The sequence below is a fragment of the Pteropus vampyrus genome, unplaced genomic scaffold (assembly GCF_000151845.1).
Source record: "Pteropus vampyrus isolate Shadow unplaced genomic scaffold, Pvam_2.0 Scaffold16, whole genome shotgun sequence".
NCBI classification, from domain to species: Eukaryota; Metazoa; Chordata; class Mammalia; order Chiroptera; family Pteropodidae; genus Pteropus; species Pteropus vampyrus.
In genome coordinates this window covers 5,953,317-5,978,844 of record NW_011888797.1, presented here as the reverse complement: position 1 = coordinate 5,978,844, position 25,528 = coordinate 5,953,317, and the positions used below count along the sequence as shown (strand labels likewise).

General features: G+C 43.5%; 1 protein-coding gene across 1 annotated transcript in view; it reads right to left on the bottom strand.

Moving 5' to 3' along the window:
• The window catches only part of RFX4 (regulatory factor X4), a 124,187-nt gene that overhangs the window by 85,950 nt on the left and 12,709 nt on the right, over window positions 1–25,528 (bottom strand). Inside the window, exons 3-4 of the mRNA XM_011354425.1 lie at window positions 12,692–12,752; window positions 2,225–2,348 (exon numbers count right to left, since the gene is read on the bottom strand). Coding sequence (XP_011352727.1) covers window positions 2,225–2,348; window positions 12,692–12,752 — 185 coding nt within the window. The remainder of the gene's footprint in view (window positions 1–2,224; window positions 2,349–12,691; window positions 12,753–25,528) is intronic.

Sequence of the window (25,528 nt, the reverse complement as noted above, 5' to 3'; positions counted from 1 at the left end):
ACAAACTTCAGTCTACGAGGATCGTGAATGCTTTCACTAGGGTGACATGCGCAAAGTAAAGAGGCCCCTGAGTTTTACCCTTGCCTCAGGATGGTTCAGAACAGGGCTGTCCAATAGAACATTCTCTGATGATGGAAATATTCTGTCTGCACTGTCCAGTATGGTAGCCCCTATAGTCATATGATATACGGCTAGTGTGACTTAAAGAACTTAGTTTTTAATTTTGTTTAAGCTAAACAACCACATGTGGCTGGTGGCTACTGCACTAGATAACACAGGTGTAGAGAGAGGCGGTAGGTGCAGAAGGAAAAGTCCCACATCGAGGTGACTAAGAATACAAGTGCCCTGTGATTCGCTGAAGTCTTGGTGGCAGGCTTGAGACTTAAAATCGGAGCGGAACTGGGGTTCTGGGAGGAGGGGCGGGGTTAAATACATTTTATCTATATCACGAGGTTAAAGAAACCCAGGGTGACAAATGCATTTGAGAAAAAAGGAATAGAAGGTCCTTATACAGGTAAATTGGAGTTTCTAGAAACGGTAAGGGTTTTTTTTGTTTGTTTGTTTTTGCTTTTTATAGACTCTAAGCTAACAAATGGCTATTTGTATCTGTGCACTAACGTCTCACGGAGAATTCGCAACAACAGTTGTAATGGCACGTGGCAGGTGTTACTAAATAACTGAACTATTTAGATGACAGAGCGAGCGACACCTTACGTCACCCACAGACATCCCCGTACTCGAATCTGGCACTTCCCCCTGAAGAAGGGAGGTGTTAATTCCTGCTTCGCTTCACGGCTGGGAGGGTGGAAGCTCAGAGAGGTTACGTGAGAAGCCCAGGAGAGCTAGGGCTCTCGGTCTTCTGGTTCACCCCACCTGGACCTCCATCTTAGAGGCCTTATCTGTGGCCGCTTCAAGGGAATGTATAGATGCGAGTGAACGTTCCAGGACCACAGACCCATGACAGAGCTCCGGGATCCCACGCCTTCCTGGCGTGCCTTTCCTTCTCTCACCTGAGGAGCTCAGGGTCCCCCTCCCTGGTCTGTGAGCCCCTCTACAGCAGGATCCACACTGGGTTTCCTTCTGGGTCTCTGCTGCCGAACACAGTGCCTGCCACACGGCCCATCTCAACTAACACCGATGGACTGAAGAAATGAACGAATGCAACGGCAAAGGCAGCTTCTCCACTGACTTTTTATAAAAAAAATAATTTTCACTTTGGAGCAATGGTGTTAACGCATCACAACAACATTTTCCCCTTTCTGTGTGGCCAATTCTCAGCCACTCCGTTTTGGACTCTCCAGGGGGTTGGCTCAGGCCTGACACCACCCTTTTTTTTTTTCTGGATGATGATTTATCTGTCAGGGATCTGACAAGGGAATTCCTAAAACTTACACACTGACCTCTTCCTGCCATTTTACTCCTTGCTGTCTCTGCACTCTGAAAACCCGTAAGGAAGAGCGTAGCCTGCCTATGATGTGTTAGCAGACGCGGTAAAAACTATACAGCGGAAAGAGAGGCGAACGAAAGGAGAAAGAATTTCGATGTACTGACTCGGATTAAATTGGGTCTTTTGGAGGTGTAAAAATCTGGATTTTGATCTATCACGTAAACAAAAGATCAGTCTTAAAGTGCTCCGACAGCTTTCCTTGGCCTGTTAAATATGAATGATCAGCGACGACAATTTTTTGTAGACATAGCCCTAAGTGTGGAATATATTTTTAGCAGAAGGTGGACAGAGGACAGTCAGGCCTACAGGGACACGACAGACACCCCCACTCCCAGCAGGACTCCCAGACATCTAAGCCAACGATGCCAGGCCGTTTCCTAGTTTCTCTAAGGCTTTCGCATTATGAAGACAGGCAGTCTGCCTGTCCTAGGCTCACTGACACACACGTAACACACTTGTGAGTTCAATATTTGCCTCTCAGAGGAAAGAAGTTACTTTCTGCCAATTAAGTACTGAGGAAATTCAAGTTAGACATTCGCTTTTTCCTTTTTAACCTGTCTGAACTGTTCGAAGTTTTTAACACGTTGGTTTTGTTTTGGTGTTCCTTTTTGTTAACAAGTGTTTGAACTTTTTACAGTGAAGTATTCTAGAAAAGTTTCCAAATGTTTACTTTGGTAATTAAAAAAAACAACAACAACAAGTAACACGATTAAAAACCGTGCATAAATTACTTAAAGGCGGGAAAATTAGGAATACGCTTTGTCAGGCTGGACTCACCTTTCCAAAGCTGGCAGCGTTGACGGGCTGAGTGTCGTTCTTCTCGCAGAAATCCAGGTAATGCATGTAGAGGGCACTTCGAGGAATGCAGACCCCTTCTGCAATCTCATAGTTCTCCTCCAGCCTGGGGAAATAAATGTCTAATGAGCAACCTCAGCAAGAGGGCATGTTCTTTCCAGACTTCCTTCAGAGCTGGGCGGACTTCGGTAATAACTCTCTCCCCACAGCTGGGGAAGGCGAGGCCCAGGGGGACAAAGGGACACGCCCCAAGGTCATGATGGAGTGAGCAGGTTAGCAGGATCAGACTCCTGGTCCCTGTCAGTATGATCTGAGGTCGCTTTTTCAGCCCAAATTCTCAGTCCCTCTCCCCTGTGCTGTCATTGGCCTCGCTACATTCTGGGTGGATTGTGTTCCCCCAAACTCCAAAAATAATATGGTGTCTTACAGGTGCCCTGCTCAGCCAAGCTTTGAACTGCATGCTCCTTCATGTAACCATTTTGAACAGGTGTCAAAATCTTGGAGAGCTTCCTGGCTAACAATAGCAGTGATGGGGGTGGCCTGGGAAAACAAATGCCCCAGAAGAGGTTGCCAGCTGGACAGTCACTAACCTGCTGATTGAAGGGAGGTTTCCTCCCCACAGTGGGGAGCCGAACCTCCCGGTCTCTTTAGGATTGCCATCTCTGCTGTGCTAGGATTATGCGATTCTCTACCGATGACCTTCTTAATGAGAATAGGTTAGGGGTTCAGGGTAAGGAAGTTCTACTTGGGTTTAAATCCCAGCCTTATCACCTGTTGGCTTGGTGACCTTGGGCAAGTTACTTAACCTCAGGCCTCAGTTTCCCTTGGAGGTGATGGCTGTAACTGCCCCATAAGGTTGTTGTGGTGATCGGATATAATGTGTGACATGTGCCAGCAGGCTGAGTACTTAGTAAATGCTGGACCTCATTATCATATATTTTTCCTCTCCATAAAACATTTCTGGGCTCCTATATGTCTAGAATGTGCAACAGATAGTGGGTAAAAGTAAAAGTAAACTAGATAGAGTTTATCTTTTTTTCCCTCTTTAACCTAAACACCACCAGAATGTAGGCATCCAAAAGACCTCTGCCTATTTTGTCACAGACACACGAGAAGGTTAAACACGTCTTCTAAATGAACTACTGGGACACATGACAATTGGGGGATTCTGTTTGGGCTCTGATGCCTTCAGAGCCTGGGGCACACACTGTCCAAAAAACTCACCAACAGAAAATATTTCTCCTTTGATCGTGAATTGGATTTTAGGAAACGACCCAAAGTAATTTGGAACCAAATCTGAGGGATAAAGTGACTGGAACAACCCTTTCCTCCCAATTTTTTTTTTTTTTTTTTTTGCGGGGGGAGGCAGGGGTGGAGAAAAATAAGGCATGATTCTAGAGCTATGAAATAAGTGTCCCTGAGTGGCTTCTAACTTCCCCTGAGGGCACTGGCCAAGGAAGTGGTCCAGCGCTGTCGTAACCGAAGTGGAATGAGGACGCGGCCTCCTGAGGAGCCCACTTCAAAGGGCAGCGGTCATTTGGCTCATCCCAACATGCGGTCGAAAGAAAACCAGTTCGATCGTTCGCATTCACACCCCACAGATGGATACAACCCTAGAGATGCTCAGATCGACGCAAAGGCCGGGTCCCGAACGGTCCCAGGTCATCTCATCCACCGCCCTCCCTCTTCTGGGAAGGGGAACATTGAGTAACTCTTGACATTTTTAGAAGTGTTTTAAGAAATACTTGATGCAATCGGTTCTAGGCAAATTAATTCCTTGAGGCCGGGCTGGTGTCTGAGTCACTTCTGCACCCTCGAAGTCCAGTATATTCCTTAGTACACGGGAGGTACTCAATAAATGCCTGATGAATATATTGTTTCAATCATCTGCTCATTCAACAAATAGTTATTGCTCTCTTACCACCTGCCAGGTGCTGCGGATACCACAGTGGATAAGAGGGACCTTGCTTGCATATGGAGAACAGATGAATGGTGGACGGATGGATAAAGACACAGGTAATCTTTACTTTAACAAATACTTATTGGGTGCCAGGCAGCATTCCAAACATTAAGGAAATGGGAGTGAATAAAAACAAAGGTCCTGTCCTGAAAAGGCTGCCACTCTAGTATAAGTGTCCCCAGCATCACAACTCGGAACGCTGAATGTGTTCCCTGGAGGGAAATGGTTTCACATAGAGATTAGGTTTCACAGGACTGTCCTAAGCGTCAGGTCTGGCATGAATGGGAATCAGCCTTCTAGCTTAGCCTGGATCCCTAAATGCCATCCGCAGTATTGTTTCTCCAAAAAAGTGAGTAGAGAGGTCTAAATAAGCATCCACACAAACCTGTAGGGGCCATCTGAACAAGGCAGCTTTCACAGACTGGGGTCGCACAGACATGCTTTGTTGAGCCTGAACAGTGTTGGCCCAACTTTTAAAATTCAGGACATTTCACATTAGAATCTGGATTTCTGGCTTCTTGTGAAAAGGCTGAGATCTGGCAACACTGGGCCCATCTTCCCGTATGACAACAATTGCCAGAGCTACATGTGCCCCCTCGCATTGGCCAGAGTCCTCACTCTGCCCTATTTTTCTTACACCCAGTCTCTTTTCTGTTCCTTGTCTGGCTCCTGTGGGCTCTTGTGTTGACATAAGCCAGGATCTATGCCCTATTTTCCAGTCTAATCAGGGAAGAGTAATGCACAGAACTAAGAATATTTAAGTACTACAAACTGCTGACCATAGATAGGTGCAGTCGAAGGTGAGAAAACAGAGATTAGTCTCATGAGAGCAGATGATTCAGGGTTCATGGATGAATTGGGATGGCCACTTTGTAACAACAACAACAGCCAACATCTGTTGAGCTCTCACCAGGTGCCAGGCACTAGGTATCTCATTCCATCTCATTTGATCCTCACGATAACTCTATGAGGTAGGTATGATACTCATGTTTTAGATGAGGAAACCGAGGCTTTCAGAGTGGAACCCATTTGCCCATGGCCATGCAGACAGCTAGTAAATGGGAGAGTTTGTCTCACTCGGTCCCACTGTAGTAATCTCCACAGGAGAGGGATAGGATCCCCAGCGAGGATTAGAGACAAATGTGGCATGTGCTTTGGATGATGAAGACATTCGTCTAAGTGGAGACGGGGCCTTGTAGAAGACTATCTAAAAGGAAAGAACAATGGGAGACGGGGCATAGAACATATTTAAATGCCCACTGGAGAATATGGCCTGGCAGAAGAGTTTAGCCACCCCTGAAGTTGAAGAGTGAACTACGAAAGTGTTTAATTTTCGGAAGGCAACAGCATGATACTCAGAGAACTGAAAAAATAAAGGCTCGGAGGCTGGAAGACCCTCGTGTTTCTGGGATGCTGTAGGAATAATAACGATGCCACCAATAACAACAGTAACTAACATTAATTTAAAACTTAATATGCTCTATTTGCCAGCAATGGATTGAGTACAAAAGAATATTTTTTAAAAATCCAAGTTTCATAGGTTTCATCTTAGACTAGTGAGAGTTCCATTAAGCAATTTCCTTAAAGAGCTTTGACTGCAGTTCTTCGGACTGCTGTGGAACATTTTCCAGGTTAAAGCAGACATGTGAACAATTTGGGCAGCCAGAACTGGGTGCGTGACAAGCTGCGAGGTGGGGGAGAGTAACCCTTTTTGCTTATCTTTGCTAATACTTCCTAAAATTAATTTTGGCCAGAAAAACCCAGGGGCACATTTAACAAACATGTATTTCAAACCATTCAGAATTCATCTTATAAAAGGCAAATGATCCTGTAAAATGATAGGGAGACAGTTAAGTTTTTTTTTGTTTTGTTTTTTTTAAGCATGAGAGTGGCATGATCAAATTAATTCTCTGGAAAGGTCACTCTGGCACCTCTATAGTGGGTGGACTAGTGAAGCCTGGCACATAGTGGCTGAATAATTAGTATTTGTTGAATGAACAAATGAATGAACGAAATGAGACCAGTTAGGAGCAATTAAAATAGTCCAGGCAAGAAATGATGGAGCATGAATTGAAGGGCTGGCCAGGAGGGCAGAGCTTATAACATCGGGGTGTAGATCTCCGGTCTCCCGATGTGAGAAGGGTAGGAGCAACCCAGGCAAGTTCTCGGGTTCCTAACTGGGTTGAACGGGGGCTCAAACATTAATCTCCAAGATTAAAAGACACCAAAGTGAGTTCTAGGGGTAAATAACGCTTCCAAATGTGGTGTGGAAGAGCCCAGGCTCCCAGGTAAATTCCTGGCTCCCCCACTCATTAGTTACACGAGCCCCCTGTGCCTCAGTTTCTATTTGCCGTACTTGTGGCTTGTTTGCTCCTTCAATCTGTCCGAGAGATTGGGGTTAGAGTACAAGATCAAAGTTAAAATACGTTTCAATCCGTTTCATAAAATATGACAAACTGTTTGAATTGAATGGGTGTAAGTCGCAGATCACGCAGACTGAGCTAATGAAGCCGTTACCTGCCAAAGGTCAGCTGCCTTCTAAATAACTACTTTTCTACCCATGTTTTTGTTCCTCTTACCGGAGCTGCTTCACCTTAAGGTATCAAGGTGGCTTATGACTATGAAGCATTGTAATAAGCGCCGGGGACGAACAGATGTAATTGGCCTTAGGGGCAACCTTGATGCTCGATGAGTTTCTACAGGAATATAGTATCATGACACCTTTCCCCAAACCACATCACAAAATCCAGAGGGCCCGTAGGTGTGCTCAAGTTGCTAATTGGAATGTCCACTTCCCTGACCAAGGCACGGCAGAGAGAAAGGCAGTTAATTACTTCTCTTCATATCTGACAAAATTTCCCCTTTTCCTCCTCACTTTTAGAGGACATCATTAGTCTGACATGGTGAACAATACTCCATTATACCTGGATATTTTTAATGATCACAAAGAAATTCCCCACTTCTTCCATTTTCTGATGTTCTATTCAAAGACTCCATCATATTTGAATTGAGCCTATCCTATTATGGAGAGATAATGAACTCGGTCTACTGGCCAACATGAGTCATTATCTGCAGTGTACATTTTTAAAAGATCGCCTCACGAGGTTTCGTCATGCAGCATCCAAGGGCGCAAGGAGGAAGCTTTGTATTAGCACTTTATAATGAAGAGCAAATGTTTCAGACCCAGAATAATTATTCCCTCCATTCTCATTTTAAACCTGGTTTCTTATATGTACACATGGGCTTTCTATTCAAAGTCTCCACTTCTCGGGTCCTTGCACACATGTCTAAAACAGAAAAATTTTTTTCTTCTATTTTACCAAAAGGCTACAGGATTTTTTTTAAAAAACTTTGCTGAACAGAATAACTTGTTACTGAGGTTGTCAGAGACACCATTTGCTACCCCAAACCCATCCCTCTCCATCTTCTCCTTCCATCTGTTCCCTGTCTCTACGTTACAGGTAGGGCTACAAAGGACGTCTTCATCTGTGCCTCCTGGCACTCCAGTGGGAGTGTTTCTCCATGTCGCTAGCAAGAAGCAGAATTGCTGGATGCACGTATGATGATGTTCTTGGGATTACAAAATTGCCCACTCAAATAGCTTTGCCATTTTAAAACATCTTAACCACAGCACAAAATCCCCCCTTTTTTAAAGTAGGAACCTAGCTCCACAACACAGCACCTCGCTCTGAGACATTTACACTCTCGTGTTGTTCCGCTCACCTATCCTTTCTCCATCTGTGGCTGAGGGTCCTGGCAGGACACGATCGCACCTTGACATTATCCAGCACCTCTGGTTGCTTTCAGAGCTAAAAATGTTCAGCTTCCCTTTCTGGAACTCACATTATGAAAGTAAATAATGTTACGTCACCATTGAAAAAGGGCTCAAGTCAGAAATGGCTGCAAAACATCAGGTATTGGTTACACCCCATGGGTCTGGTCTAGGAGCCATGACCTTGTCTAAAATTTCAGTGGACTTCTTTGGAACAGTACTAAGCCCGATCGTCTACCTCTGGCCTCCAAGAACATTTAAAAGAGAAACACTAATTTACTTTGTTCCATATTAATTTGGAATATTGAAAACCCATCAACCACCCAAGGCCTCATTTCTATTTTTTTTTTCTAAAGAAAAGAAAATGCCGCCAAGAAAGTGACAATTTGGTCTTCTACCCTCTTACTTTGGCGAAGGGCCTCGTCACCTCTGTAAATTGCTGCAGAGGAAAGTGGGTCCACCCTGACAGCACATGAGGTGCTGGGAGTGACACAGACAAGGGAGGTGTGTGAGAGGGTGGGGCCGAGCAGGGGGACATGTGCTGGCAGCAAGTAGGCCAGGATGGGGGAACAGGCTGCTTTCCATTCCAAAATCCTCTGCATGAATAGAGGTTATTGTGCGGCCAAGATTCCAGCAGCGCTCACCATCCCCAGCGGGTTGGGCTTCACTAACCCTCGTGACCGAGGATGCTGGAGAGTGTTTGGCAGAAGGCGTTTGACAATATTTGCCTGTTTTCTGCTGGGAGCTGCCTCCGGATCACGTGGCCTTGATTATTTTAGGCTGCTTGGCAGCTGTATTATTTGTTCTTAGAGCCGGGATGGTCTCTAAGGCAGTGGGAAGGCTCAGGGCAAGGTGAGGGGAAGGTGGTGAAGCAAATGGCTCCTAACACAATTCGAAAAACGAGCCACATGTCCCAGGAGAGCTCAGCACTGTCAGGCAGTGCCTGCCTTGGTGGTGAGGCCAGTGTCCTTTCCTCAACATCCTGAGGGGCTGCACATGGCCACTGGAGAGAGGGGACAACGTGAAGGGTGTAAGTGCCTCAGAGAATGAGATGCCATATTGTGGAGTTAGGTTCCTATTTTTTTTTTTTTTTTTATCACTAAGCTGCCGGTAGAGACATAAAATTGTAAAGCCATTGGAGTGGGCGAGTTTGCAATCCACTAACATGCACCTAGCACTTCCACTCACTGATACCCGTCCAGGAGAAACACTTCAGCAGGTATGCAAGGGGGACATAGGAAGATGTTCTTTGGGGCCCTACCTGTGATGGCAAAGATGAGATTTGGACACAACAAGAGAGAAACAGCGAAATAAATTCTGCTGCTGTCTTACGTGGATCACTGCATAGCAGTCACAGCAGGCTGGTTCTTTATGGACTAATGTGGGTTTAGCTTCGGGACATTTCACTGAGAAGGAAAGCAAATGGATTGTTATCGTGTGCCACGCTGTATGACAATATTTTTAGTGTTGTATGTCTGCATTCTTTTTAAAAAGGAGAAAGTACTAAATAAAAAGTCAGAGTTCAGAAACTCTTATCAGTGCATATGCGTATAAATGCATAGGCAAGGGACAGCACATAGTCACCAGAACATACATACGTGTACACACACAAACACACACAGAGTTCTCACTGGTATCAGAGTTGCTTTAGAGGAAGAAGCAAGGAATTACATGAAGGAAAGAATTCAGCCTTATCTGTAATGTTTTTGTTTTTAATAAGGAGATGTATTGTGTAAATAAAAATGTGTATCCATTCCATTTATTTGTACCTTGCCTTTTCCTAAAAAGCTAACAAAATTTTAAAGAGGAAGAAAATTAAACAAAGGAAAGAGATTGAAAAGTATGTAAACGTTAAATTTAGCTCTGAACTCCCTGGCGGCCAGAGCAAAGAAGGACCTATTATAAATTATGTCACTTTCTCTCTAAAATGGAGAGTACATCCAGTTCCTTTTGAGAGATAGTTTTGCTTTTTTTGTTTGTTTGTTTTTTACTGGAACTATAGCCTAAAAGAATTTACTCATGTGGAATTTTATATAAGTCACATGTCCTCCACCATCGTTTTAAGTATGACTGTTCCTATTTAAGTTTAAAGAAATGTCCTACTTTTCTTCCCTGCTGTTTAAAGCCCCTTTCCCCTTCCCTCCTGGCCCACTTCCCTTTTATTGCTCTTGACCTTGCTCGCCATGCTCCAACCACATAGGCCGCTTTCTTGATCAAGCTCAGCCTGCTCCCACCCTGGAGAGAGTCCTTGAACAAGCTCAGCCTGCTCCCACCCTGGAGAGAGTAATGGATGCTGTGGTGTGTGTCCAGGTCACCCTTCAAGACTGAGGTTGGTTCCTGGGGGGTAGTCCTCAGCAGAACATACCCTCCCTGAGGGCAGCCTACATCTGGTGATGGACAAGGTGGGGGAAGAAAGGCCTGTATCCATTGCCTTATTTCTAGTCATCTCTGGAGGGCCATCTCAGCTTCAGAACTGCTGCGTGAATGTGGAAGCCTCATCCGCCCCTATTCTTGGTCTAGCTTATCCATCACTGCATTCCCAGAGCCTAGAACAGACCTAGTAAATAGGAGGTGCTCAGCAAACATTTTTTTTACTTAGTTAATGACTGAAATTCTATCTTAAAAATAAATGGAATTGAAGGACAATTTGATGTTTGAACAACTTGATGCCTCTGGATAAGACTATAGTTAACATATTTTCAAATCTGATTTGGCCTCAAAAGCTGATATATCATAAAAAAAAAAAGAATCCATTGTGTAACTTTGTAAATTGGAGGATTAAATTTCTTCTGAAATGATCTATGTGATCCTTTATTTAGAAAAACAGATATTTTGTATAGAATTAGGTATAGTAGAACAACTGACTGCATATGTCAGGGAGAGAGGCTCTGCTCCACATGTCCTTGTGGGACTCAGAAGGACAGGATATGCTGAGCTGGCGATGGCTGGTAATGTTTACTGAGCACCTGCTCTACGCCACACACCATTCAAGCCCTTTGTACACATTTGCTCATTTCCTCTTCGTGACCGCCCTGTGAGGTAGACGCCACTGCTACCCTCACTTTATAGGTAAGTCAAGTGAGGCACAGAGAGGTTAAAGACCTCGCTCGAGGTTACGCAGCTGGAAAGCAGCAGGGCTGGGAGTTCATTCCTGGCAGTCTGACTTAAGAGATTGCACTGTCTGCATCCTCGCTGTTGCCAGGCAGATGTCAGAGAATCATTGAAAAACAGGCAATGAACAAGGTGATTTTCTTCCAGTCCCTTTCAAATTTTTTATTGTGAAATGTACAACATGTTCAGGTTATTAAAGCAGGAATGTCTGTTGATTCCTTGCATTTCTAGAAACTCCCACTCAAACTCCTTAATGTTGATGCCTCATTTGATGTCCTGGCATTATGGGAATTTGTGTGGCCATAATTTGGGGGGAAGTGTGCAAGGGGAGATTTGACCAGGGAAGTAGAGTAGATTTTTAAATAAAACAAAAAGCAGCAAATGCAATGAGACGAAGAATGCAGGGACAGACAGATGGAAACAGGCCAAAGGGCTGGAAATGGAGCTCCTGAAAACCACCTTTGCTATCCTTGAAGCAAAATGAGTTGGCTGTTGAGACTCTTATTAGACAAGATTGAGTTACACTCCTGAATAATTTCTCCCAGTGCTGTTTCCCTCTCACCTGTGGCTGGATTAGGCTAGAGAATCTAATATGATTTGCTCAGTAAAGCCCATCTGCTTCCTTTTCTGATCTGTTCTCTCTCTTCCACTCTTCCAGATTTTCCTCTTCCTTTCTTCCAAAGCATGGGCTTTCCAGTTAAAGAGACCCAGCCAGGTTCCTGCCTCTGCAGCTTCCTGGCTGTGTGTTCGTGTATTCGGGCAAAAGACTTGACTGTCTAAGCCTTACTTTCCTCATCTGTAAAATGGGCACAGCCATTTCCCAGATGGGCACAGCCAGCTTCCCAGAACTGCGAGGATGAAATGAGGCATGCGTGCAAAGTGCCTAGCGGGGAGGGTAGCGCAGAACCGATTTGAGTCTCCTTCCCCCTCCCCACTTCTCTTTCCCTCCAGGTTTGCTGGGCTGCAGGGCCGGGGGAATCATAACCCTTAATTGACAAGATCCTCTGAGGGGTGAAGCTCAGGCACTGACAGCTCTGGTGTTCACAGCTACAACATAATTTCTAAGTCAGGCTCTTAGAGGAGAATTTACCTGTAATTATCAAACATGAGTGCAACCCATTCAACGACATCATTAAATATTACATCAAGTCCAGGAATTCTAAATATTGAAGAGAAAGCCACTCTAGTAGATAATTCTTATTCATGTTATTAGTGTTCGAATAATTGTGGTCGCAAGTAATTTGTTAATTCATTAAGGGCTCATTGGTAGGGGTGAACAGCCCCGTTGCCCTAACTTTAGTAACTGGAGGAACAGATTCCATTAAAATCAATTAATAGCAACCATGTGGAATCTAATCCTTGCCAGTGTTTTGATGATGGGGAAAAAAAATCTACACCAAAATAAAATAAATATGAAAATTCTAATCTCCAAGCTAGATCCAAGTCGAGCACTTTACATATACCTGCTACTTAAATTGATTGCAGATAGGATGTCAGGTCATCGTGACAATGTCGAAATAGCCAAGCGATATGCTGTCCGACCGGTGGAAAGATACAGTTATAGGGCCATCGCATCAAGAGAGAACTTGCTAAAGACAGAACTTACCATTGCAGAGTAGCAGGAGTGGAGTGGGGCTTGGATGCTCTATTATTTTCTTTTTCCTCATCTGTTAAAGGAAAGAAAAAGGAGCTAACTTCAGCAGGAAAAAGGAAAATGCCTTCCAGCTCTCCCAAGTTTCAGAACACTACGTGTCCCTCAAATGCGGATACTCTGACAGCAATGACGTTTTGGCTTTTCCAACATGTTAGATTTATACTTTAATACCAAAAAAAAAGGGGGGGGGGAATGTACTTTTACAGAAAACTTACATCAATTTGTGTTTTCATTTGACATAATATGTTACAGCTCGAAGAGCTCTCTCTCTTCACGACAGCATGGCTGGACTCACCCAACTTGCTATTTTCCCATCTGAAGGTGGATATTTGACTCTATAATTTTGACACAAAGAACATACTGACCTCACTCCCCATTTGTTCCTTGTAACGCCAATGGACCAGTTAGTGTGGAGTAGGGAGACTTTAAGTGTTCAAAAGAATCAGGTCAGCAATGCAATAGAGCAGGAGTTGGCAAACTTTACTGTAAAGGGCCAGACAGTAAGTATTTTAGGGTTTTGGAGCCAAGAGGCAAAATCTATAATATTATATAATATTTGTGTTAAAAAACCCCACCAAATTCACAAAATTTTAAAGACAAAATTCAAAATATAATAATAGTAATTTGAGTACAATTTTTGTAATACAGGTCTATTAATGAAAATGAAGTTATTTTGCGGTAGCGGGCAACATTTTTCTTAACTGGGATTCACAGTTTACATTTCCTATCATCAAATAGGTGACAAATATTCAACTATAAAAGTCATGTTTCGCTTTACAACCCTACAAAAAGAGGCATCAGGCCAGATTTGATCTGTGGGGTTTTAGTTTATTGACCTCTGCAATATAGTGCTCTAAAAAACAGATGAATCTTTACATACCTAAGAAGTGCTCGCCATTTTATCATGCATAAACTGAAAAATACATTGTAATTAGTCTCATCCAATTCCTAATGAGGATTTTTGATAAAAACAGTCAATACAAATAAAATTTCTTGATCCACAAAATTTGATCCAAGAAGACTGGTACATATAATAGTCCTCCCCAAATTAATAATGTCAAAACCTACAAACATAATCAACAAAATTTAATAAGAATGTAAACAATCGACGAAATAAATCTGTGACGTAAAATTTATATGGAAAAGAATTTGTACCTATGAAGATAATCTAAGTAAAATAAAAATGAAAATGGAAGAAAGTGAAATATCCTGTATTAAAAAATGATTTACAATAAATTAGCTTAATAAAGTTGAGTTCAGAAAATATCTTCTTGATGAAAATTTATCAATATTGGGATAATTCGGATTAAAATGTCTACTCTTAAACACGGTGGCGGATACTGTTGTTGCTTATTCAACGACTGCATGTACCTACCCTCTTCCTCATTAACAGAAGCCCAATTTAGAGAGGACCACGTGTTCAGGGAGGTGATCCCCTCACAAATCCTAGAGAAGTGAATGATGTTTAAATCACGGCAATTTTACGTGCTCTAGCCACTGATGGATCAGATAGGGTATACATGATGTGGTGCCGGCCTATCACGCTGAAGAAGCAGCTCTCTGAGGTCTTCTGGGAAAGTTATTTTCCCCTAATGAAAAGAAATGGGGGCCATGATTTTGAACTTCTGGCCTCCAAAACTGAAAAAAATAAATGTCTGTTGTTTGAGGGAGGGAGGGACGGAGGGAGGGAAGGAGGGAAGGAGAAACTCTGGCCTGGCCTGCTTTTGAACATGGCTGAAAGGACGTGATAACTGAAGTGAGGTGGCAAATTTTCAACTCGGAAAAGAGCAGCCTGAGGACAGAGGTAAAGCCGAGGTAGGCAGAGAGGAAAAGGGAGACAAATGGGGGTTCTGAATGTCAGGTTGTGCCTCTGATTAATCAACCCTAAAAAGAACTGCCTCTTTGTTTTGTGAGCAAATAAATTTTTCGTAGTTAATAATAACTTCTTTTTATTGGGTATTCATTTCCCCACCAGCAAAACCACCCTAATTGATAAAACACTCACAGCAAATGTTCTCAGGGGCAAAATATCCCAATACAGCATGAGCATGATACCTGTTTATCCTGCTCTGTCAACCCAGAGTTTCTTCTAAAGGTTTCTCATCCTTTCCAGCCTAGAATAAATGACACCACCTCTTTGAAGCCTTCCCTGATACTATCCAAGTCAGGAATCACTGATCTTTACTGTTCTTCTACATCCCATTACTTGTCTCTCGGTTGAACCAGTTTAGCCACCTGGATCATTATTTCCGTACATATGCATCTCACTGACTTGGGTACCCTACTTAGGAAGTACCTACTGAAGAAGGCAAGGGTGGTATCTTAGTCATCTTCATTTTCCCTCCTACCTGGACCTTCCAAATGGCACCTAAATGGAAGAGCCTGCTTTCCACAAATGTCTTTAACAATCTTTAAAAAAAATTAAATAGCACAATAAGGAGCATGAACACACACATCTTACAAGAATGCAGGTAAACAGACATGAAGAAATACTCAAGCTCAGTTATTCACAAAGAACTTGAAAGAAAATAATGAGGCACAACTACATCTCTGAAAGTAACAAAAATTTTAAATAATGATACCCCCCCTCCCAATGCTGGTGTATAAATGGTAAAACTGACAGTCTCATACTTCTCCAAAGGTAGTGTTAACTGGTAGAATATTTGTGGTAAGCAACTGGCAATAATCTTGAGAGCCATCTAAAATATCCAGTCCTTCGGCTCCAGACAGCAACTCCTAGAAATTATACTAAGGAAATAATCGAAAAGAAAGAAAAGTATCTTAAAACGTATGATTAAAAAAAAAAACAAAAAACGAGGAAAAGTATATAAACAACCTTAATATACCTCTGCCTAGCTTATGCAGGAACATGATTAACATTTCTCTTCCCCCTAGAACTGGCTGGATTGTTTTTCTTTTTTCTCCTGCTTCTTTAAATTTTAGCATTTTAGCCAACCTGGACTAGATGTCAAAGACCTATGTTCCAGAATCAATTCAAAAACTTACTGGCCATTCCTGAGCAACTCGTGGCTTCATTTTTCTTCTTTTGTAAAATGGTCATTTTATAGAGCTATTGTAAGGATCATATTAATTCAATAAATATTCATTGAATACCCAATTTGTGCCAGCTAGACACTGGGGATTAAAAAAAATAATAATAAATGCTTGTCCTTGAATCTGATTGGGTAAAGAGAAAAACAGAGATGAGAGAGGCCAAGTTCAATGAGAAGTGATAAATACTGAGACACGGGTGGGCATAGAAGAGCCAGCCGACCCAAGCTGCAGGAAAAAGCAGGGCCTGTCAGAGAAGGCTTCTGGAAGAAGCCATAAATGAGCTGACCTGACATGGGAACCGGATGGCAGGGAAGATGGGACAAAGCTGGGGGTTGGGGGGTAGGGTAGAGAAGGCAAGAGACCTGAAAGATCATGTCACCTTCCCAGAAGCAAGGTAGCTGCCACACAGGTCCTTGTTGGGTGCCGTGAGTGGAGCGAAGGTGCTGGAGGGCGCTGTTTGACAACCTGGCAATCCTGCCTAAGCTTCAAGACAGTTTCTTGTCCTTAAACTGAGGATAATACTGACGGCTACCTTGAAAGGTGTTTGGGAGGATTAAGAGAAATGAACTTAACGCAGAGGCTAAGAGCTCAAGAAACTCAGTTGCAGGAGCTGCATGGTGAAGGCTGCCTGGGGCTGCCCTGGCGGGCGTGCAGGCCGCGGGGCAATTCTGCTCCCCGGGACCTGCCGCAGGAAGAGGCAAGCGGGGCTGCCTCTCTGCTCCGGATGATTTACAGGGGCAAAGACAACTGCATTGCTGGGACCCTGCAAGGCACACACCAGGGGACATCATAGCTCCAGACAGGAGGTGGCACTTAAGCTGGCCTTGACGAGATGGTCAGGGGTTTTAAAAATAACTTCGTTTTCTGTTTGCAAAAGTAATACATGTGCATTTTTTTTTTTTTGATTTGGAAAAATAGAGAAAATAGAAATCAGTAGAAATCCAAGACCCTTTCAGTGGAAAGAACAATTGTTAACTTTTTATCCTATTTACCTCATCTGTTTGCAGTGTTCTGTTTCACACGCAAGCATGCACACAGAACCTTGATACAACAAGTGAGGGCCGCACAGCACATCCTGGCTTGTAACCTGTCTCAGTCACGTTTCCAAGGACAGGTCAGACTTTGAGAGGTGCTCCAGGGGAGGAAGTGGCGGGAGGAACTGCGTGAGGAAGGACCCTGGGGCTCAGGGGACAACACGACTGGTCCACTTGGCTGTAGCCAGAAAGTTTCTCGCCAGGATTCCATCGGCGTCTCCAGCTCGGGTGATACCTGTCTCTAGTATGTCGGATTGTTTTTCCCAACTGAACTTTGTTACGGCCCATTTCTGATACCAGTGAACGGAAAGAGAACGGGCTGTGAGGGGAGACAGACCTGGGTTTGAATCCCAGCTTTGCGCCTAACTCTGTGTGGGAGCCTGGGCAGTCACTTAACTCATCCAAGCCTGAGGGCCCTTATCTAAAAGAATCATAACATATCACAAGGGTGGTTTGAAGATAAAATATGATAATATATGTTAAAAACTAGAAGCATTTTAAAACTGCCAAGTCCGTGAGCCAGGCACTGGGCATCATCACTTTGCCATGCTATCTCATTTTATTCCTCCCGACGGTGCTCTGAAGACATTGTACATCCCTATTTTATTAAAAAACAAAAACAAAAACAAAGCACACAGAGCTTTGGCAAGTCTGAACGACACGCATGAGGCCATGGAGCCAGGGAGTGGAGACTGGACTTCACTCAGTACCTGACATATGGCGGCTATTGCCGTATTTAGACAAGACGAGAGCTGGTCTATCCCAGTGCCGACACGGACCCTCCGGCTCAGTCATCAGACAGGTGCCTTCCACCTCTTGTAGGCCCCTTTCTAGGCCACTGGTGATGTCGTGCCCAGGATCTGAATGCCCAGCCTCTTTCCCCCAAAAGATGTGTGAATCACACTCAGACCTGACCCCCATATCTGATGGCTCTCAGTCCTAAGTCACTTGAAATGCTGGTTACTCATTGACTCATTCATCAAATATTTTTGGAGTCGGGACTATGTTTTAGCCCTATGCCAGAGGCTAAAGGGTGAGAAAAAACAGAATCATGGTCTCTGCTCTCTTGAGCTCAAATTATCAGCAAGTAAAATGTAAGTTCTGGGCTAGAACTGTGAGTGGCAGGTTCATGGTGCTATGGCAACACCAAATGTGGGATGTGAGCCAAGCCTTGGGATCTCAAGGAGCAGCAGGAGCCATTTAAGCAAAGAGGACAGATCACCTTTGAGGTAGATTGAAATTGCCAGAGTTGATAGAGACTTAAGGAATTGGTCCTGCCAAGGGCCTTTTCATTTTAACAGGCAGAAATGCCTCAAACCAAACAAGATTCATCCTTAAGGCAGAATGTTGGGCCAGCAAGATTCCAGGAGCCATTCATAGTACACGCCGGGCCAACCACCCTCAATACCCGCTCTGCGCGTCCTACCAAAGCCAGCGAGGGCGGTCGGCTTAAAACCCCCCGCCACGATGCTGCCTGGCGCCTGGTCTTCTCCACGCACGCTGTTCTGCTCCTACTTTGCAGTTACGGTTCCCAGCGGAATCTCAGTCCAATTGCCAGTGGTGAGCAACTCTGCTCCCCTCTCTTCCCTTCCGTCTCCCAATATAAACTCTGGGTCCAAATTTCCAGGCTCAAGTTCTGGCTCTACCACTTGCTAGCTGTGTGACCTCGAATAACCTTTTGGTGCCTTGGTTTGCTTATCCACAAATTAGGGGAATAACAGTAGAAAACACACACTGTGAGGATTAACTGAACCACTCCTGGTACAAAGTGCACGCTATCTAAGTGCTCCCTATAACTCTAATAGCTGTCACTCCTCTGAAGGGACAGTGGGCCTGGACCCCAGTCCTGCCCAGTGAATAACTGGGTATTCACTCCTCCCCTGTGTTCCCACAGCACCTTTGCTAGCTCCTAACAAAGTCCTGGTCACAGGGTGTGGTCTCTGCTTGCTGACCAGTGTGTCTACCTTGCTTGTTTTTTAAGCCATGTCATAGGGCACAGACCATGCTCACCCTTGTGTCTCCAGCACCCGCACGTGGTAGGGGCTCGCGGAGTATTAGTTCAATGAATGAATGGCTAAGATAACACCACAATCAAATGCTGAACCTACCCGTCTGATTTCAGTGAGCACAGACCATAACAATACTCCCGGGGGCATTTATGGAGGACTCCTCATGTGCCAGGCATTGTGCAAAGATCTTTAGGTTATTGCATGTAATTTTCACGGCTGCCTGAGATGGTGAATGACTGAATGCATATGAAACATCAGATATGGTGCTTGATGTATTCTTAGTGCTTAATTAGTGTCAGTCCTAATTATTAGTACTAGCCCCTTTAACAGAGGAAGAAACTGAGGCTCAAAGAAATGAAATGGTTCGTCTGAGGTCACATAGTCAGTAGTAGAGTCAGGAGAGGAACCCAGGCTAGTTGACATCCAAACCTCCCCAAACCCAAACATTTATAAACTTTTCTCTTCAAACCTGGAGGAGTGGACTAAAGATTTTAGAGAACATATTATCTGCCTAATCACTTCTTTTCTGCCTCTATGCTGACTGGATTCACAATATTTGGGGACCTATTCTAGAATATTTCCTGCCTGGAGCCAGTGTGGCAGAGCTTAATATTGAGGGAGAAAGTTTCTAAATTAATTACTTCTTTTCAAATCCCAGAAAAGGTTCAAGTTTATGCAAGTCTCCAGTTTCACTTTAAAGTTTTAATTCCATTTCCTTTCATTATGCTAACCTGGCTGCACCTGGACAGACCTCACCTGTTGAGAACGGGGAGCTGCCAAACATTTCATTTCCCTTCATCTACCTCCTCCCCGGCCCCTGCAAAGGGCACCAGCCCAGGATCAGGGTGCCTGGCCCCAGGCCTTTGGCAGTGGGCATCAGCCCCTGGCAGCAAAACCTTTTCCCCGTGGGAACAGGGCTACATCGCAAACAAAACTGCAATGTTGGCAGCTTTGCCTGAGGGGGCCCTACACCTGCTTCCTTTCACCCCCTCTGGGTGAATTCCTTCATAACCTTCCTAACTTTGATACAAAACCCAAAGCCGTACGAGAAAATGCTGATAAATTTTACTACATAAAAAAAAAAAACCCAAAGCTTCTATGTGGTGGGTACACAGGCCATAAGATAATGACCCACTTGGGAAAACTGCAGCCATAGCATAGACGACGGTCTCATCTCCCCATCAGAGAAAGCGCTCCAATAAAACCAGGAGGAAAAAGAACGAGAACCAGGAGAAAAAACAGGCAAAGCACATGACACACAGTTGATGGAAAAAAATACAAATATTCCTGAAATGGGAAAAGATGATTAATCTCAATCAGTGAGGATGGAAATTGCACGAAAATACCATTTCTCACTTATCAGATCGGCAGAAGTCCAAACCAGGACCACGCAACACTGCTGTGTAGTTGTGGGAAACAGGTGCCCTTACACCTTGCAGGGGGAGTGCAAAATGGTGCCTCCCCATATGGGAGGTCATCTGGGAGAATCTGCTGATATGCCACATGCCCTTTATCCAGCAGTTGCACGTCCTACAGCTACACCTGGACTCACAGGAAATGACCACATACAAGGCTGTTCATTGCAGCTTGTCTATAATAGCAAAAATTTAGCGATAGCCCAGTGTTCAGATGTTTAACAGAATCGAGATACATGCTCACAGTGGAATACTATGCAGCTGTGAAGAAGATTAAAAACAAGAAAAGAATGAGGATGCTCTCTGCTATGTTGTTACTGTTGTAGAACACCCCGGGGGTCGTTATTAAGTGAAAAGAACAAGTCACAGCGCAAAGTGTATATTTTTTTGTGTAAGAAAAAAACCATATATTTGAATTTTTAATTCGCATAAAGAAAGAAAATACTGGAAGAAAACACAATAAATGAACGAAAGTGCTCACCACTAGGGAGCGGAGGTGGGAAGACGAGGGTGAGGGAACCAAGGCTTCTCAATGAGTACCTATAAGGCATTCTGATTTTTGGACCATATGAATGTATTATCTATTCTAAAATACCTTGATTAAATTCAAACAAACAGGACAGACTGGGGAGGGGACATCTGAAAGAAGAATCTATTTAAATAGTTAAGTGGTCCTGAAGTGCCAAAAACTGGAAGCAAAATACAAATACTCATGTTCTGGGATGGCTTTGCAGTATTTTGCTTTCCTAATATTCCATAACGCTGAGCGCCTACTTTGTACCAGGCCCGACTGCATTAAGCACTAGTGAGACACTGTCAATAAGACGTGCTCCCTGCCCCTCAGGGAGGCATGGCCTGGGGAGGACTGAGTGGAGATGCAGAGGGGCCCTGGTAGTGTGCTCCAGGCACAGAGGAGGGACTGCCTCATTCTCCACAAGAGGAGAGGACAGGGAGACAGTCAGGGGGGCAGAAAAGGCAGCTGTGATGGCTGAGGAAGGGGAGGAGTCGGGTGGTTGTCTTAAATCATAACTAAGCACTGGGCCTCATCCGCCAGTCAACAGTCTTGCCCTCGGGTCCTAGGCAGGACTAAAACTGTAGCAGACACCCATCGAGGACAATCCAGTTTTTAAAGCCATCAGGAGAGGATTCTCTGCGGAACTCCCCCCGGACTTCCCAGTGTGAGTCACTGTCCTTGCTCCAGGAGCCCTGTGCATGCCTTTGTGCTGGGGGGGTTGCGTTGCGGGGGGGTGGAGAGCTTCTGTCTACAGTGCAATGGGAATATGAAACAGTTTAACTACATTTTCCCTTCTCTGGAACCCTTTCTAATGAAGTTACAAGACCCCAAACTGTATAATAAACTGACATGCTGAGCGAGCCAAGTAGAGTAAGAGAAATATAGAACTTTCATGTATACAGTGTTGAAATGCAGTGAGATTTTAATAGGATAATGATGAGTCACATTAAGTTGTGACCCCAGTTCTATGCCATTGTGCCATTGAATTCCAACTTCCCCTTCTCTGTGCTATAAGTATCTTCTGTCACCGCCAGGCAGTAATAGCCATGATGGGCTGGTGAAGGGCTGGGGAGGATAAAGCAAGAAGGCTCCTTTCTGAGTGAGGCAGGCAGGACAGGAGGACAATGGCAGTTGTTAGGAAGTGTCAAAGAGTAGAGAGAATGGGACACGATACAGACTATCCCCTTCCCACACATCCAACCCCCGCACACACACGCACACGCACACACACACACACACGCACACACGCGCGCACGCACACACACACACACGCACACACACGCACGCACACACACAATTGTTGCAGATAACGAGAAGATTCTGGACTCTGGCCTAGGATACAAGATAGCGGCCGATGTCATTTGAGGAAACATATTAATAAAACATATTAAGGCTGGAAGACTTCGGCACATCTGGGTTACATCTAGCTTGTCCTGTTTCCCAACAGGAATCTCAAGGAATCCCAGCGGGTTCCTGCCTATTGGTCCCATCTTATCGTCCCAGTCTCTCCAATTCTTTCCATCCCACAAACACTGCACTGCATGATAGCCTCGTCACCTCGCCTGGACTAGGAGGAAGCACCCAAAGTGTCCTCCTGGCTCTAATCCACCCGCAGAGAACCTTCACATTAACCTTCTGAAAACGCCACTTAGATTTGTCACTACTCTACCTGGCTCCTCTTCGGGAGCACCTTAGCTATCAAATTCAAAAACCCCTGTTTGGAATTCAAGTCCCTCAACAATATGGCCCAAATTTCTCTTCCCGGCCCTGTTTTCCGTGGTTCTTCCGCCTCTCTGCTCAAGCCAATCTGGAAAACTCTCCAAGCTCAAAACCTGCCTGGTGGCTTTCTGCCTCCTGACCCTCTACCTACACCACTTAGAGGAAACACATGGATCCTCTGAGGTCCAACGCAAATGCCACCTCCTCCAAGATGCCTTCCCTACTCACCTTCCAAACTTGTGACCCCTCCCAAACTTTAGCATGCATTCTAATCACCTGGGGGTCTTGTTAAAATGCAGAGCATGTTTCAGTGGGCCTCGGAGTCTGCATTTCTAACAAGCTTCCAGCGAGGTTGTGCTGGAGTCCAGGAAGCACTCTTGGTGTGGGAAGGTCGAACACCTCGCATCATTCAAATGGAACTGATCACATATGGCCTTGTGTTATTAACATTCAAGCATTAGCCTTAGCTTCCCTTCTAGACTGAAAATTCCTTAAGAGCAGGGACCCTGAGAAGAGACTGTTGTTGATGGAGTAGAAAGAGAGCCAGCTGCAAAATCAGACAGTTCTAAGCTTAAGTTTTAACTCTATCACTTATTGGTATGACACTGAGTAGGTCCCAGAACCAATGAATCTCTTTCCTCATTCGTATAACGAGGACAAAAAATACCTCCCTCTTAGGAGATTAAAGGAAACAGTGGCTGTAATTATGCCCCGCGTGCTGTCTGATGAGGAATATATTTTAATTTTGGCTCCCTGCTCTTTCCTTCCTGGTATACCCTTTCCACACTCTTGTATACAGGAAGTGCTCAGGGAACCTTCTGGGCCCAACTGTGGCAGGAATTTCTGTTCTACCTGTACAGTTCTGTTCGATTCACACGGCTGAGCTTTCCTCTCTGGATATGACGCTCCAATCAGTCATGGACCTGACACTGCTTTATAGTCACAGGCTTCTCTTTGTTGGCGATTCTACCAACAGAAACGTTGAAAACCTACTGACATCTGCCAGGTAGAAAATGCAATTTGTTCAGATTGGAAATGAGAATTTATGAGACCCGACGGATGGTGAGTAACCCATCCACTCTTGTTCAGGCTTCCACTTGTCGGGCATTTAGAATTTGACCTCGCAGGTCCAGGGTTTTCTTCCAAACTGTATTCCATTACAATATCCCATGTCCCATTTCCTCGTGCTCACTGAAGCTCTAGTTAACCAATTAAATCAGCCTTTTCTGGGTTAGTAAGAGAGACATAGCAGGGAAAGCGCATGACAGAAATCAGAAGCTCTGGGTAACCATTCGGATTCTAGCACAACCTATGAATATGATTGTGAGCAAATAATTTCCCTGCTTTGAGTCTCAGTTTCTTCAATTGTAAAATAGGAAAGTGGACCAAGATGATCTATAAAAATCTCATAGTCTTTGATTCTAGGCTGATAATAAGCTGATTATTCCCTAATTCCATTTTCTTTTAATGAGGACCCCCAATGCTAATGCCCATCCCTCCCTCAGGCCAGGAGGAGAAGTCTTTTTCAGCAGATGAAACTTTGATGTCTCTCAAATTACTCTGGGAAGGCATTTTTACCTGCTTGGCAAGTCTCAGTCATTCCAAATATTAAAATCATACGGACTCTGTTATCTGACCACGGTGAAATTACATTAGAAACCAATAATAGAAAGATAACTGAGAAATAACAAAATGTTTGAAAATTAAGCAATTGATTTCTAAATAAACCAGGAGTGAAAGAAGAAACCACAATAGATATTAGAAAATAAGTTTAACCGAATGATAATGAAAGTATGATGTTAGAAAAATTATGGGATAAAGTTAAGCAGTGCTTAGAGAAAGATTCATAACTTTAAATGCCTATCTCAGAAAAGGTTGATAATCAATGACCTAAGTGTATATCTCAAAAGCTATAAAAAGACAAAGAATTAAACTCAAAGTGGAAGGAAACAATATAGATAAGAGCAGAAATAAAGAAAATAGAAAGAAGATATAAATTGAGAAAAATAACAAAGCCAAAAGTTGGACCTTTGAAAAGACTAATAAAATCAATAAATTCTGGCAAGGCTGAAAAGAAAAACAGAGAAAACATAAATTGCCAATATCAGAAATGAAAGGAGAACATCACTATAGATGTTAAAAATGTCAAAAAGCAATAAAAATAAAGTTTAAATAATGTCATGCAAATGAATTTCAAAATTTAGATGAAATAAATTTCTTAAAAATAACAATTTGCTAAAAGAAACAAAACAAGAAATAGAAAAAATGAATAATCCTATTGCTATTTTTAAAATTGAATCCATCATTAAAAACTTTCCCTCAGGGAAAACTCCAAACCCAGAGGACTTCAGTGTGGAATTCTTCCGAATAATTAAGAAGTAAATAATGCCAATTTTTTACACTCTTCAGAAGAAATGAAAAAGAAGCTCCTCACCTCTTTTTTATGAAGCCTGTATAATTGTGGCACCAAAACCTGACAAGAGCATTGTTAGAAAGGGAAATCATAAGCCAATCAAATCTCATGAACATAGGTACCAAAATTCTTAACAAAACAGTAGTCAATCAAACCTAGAAATATATTTTTTAAAAAGGATGATACTTCTGAACAAGTGCACTTTATTCCAGAAATGCAAGATTGATTTAACATTCAAAATTCAATCAATGTAATTCACAACATTAACAGAATAAAGGAGAAAAACATGATCATTTCGCTAAATGTAGAAAAAAACATTTGATAAAGTTAAACACTCCTTCAAGAAAAATCTCTCAGCAAACCAGGGATTTGGTCATGAGTATCTACAAAAAAATCCACATCAAATATCATACTCAATGGTGAAACATTAAATGCTTTCCACCCGTAGGTCAAGAACAAGACAAGGATATCCTGCTATCACCACTTCAATCCAACGTTGGACTAAAGGTCCCAGCCAGTGCACTGAAGCACAGAAAAGAAATAAAAATATAAAGACTATGAAAGAAGATGGACAACTATCATCATTTTCAGGTGACATGATTATGTTTATAGAAAATTATTAAAAGGCAAA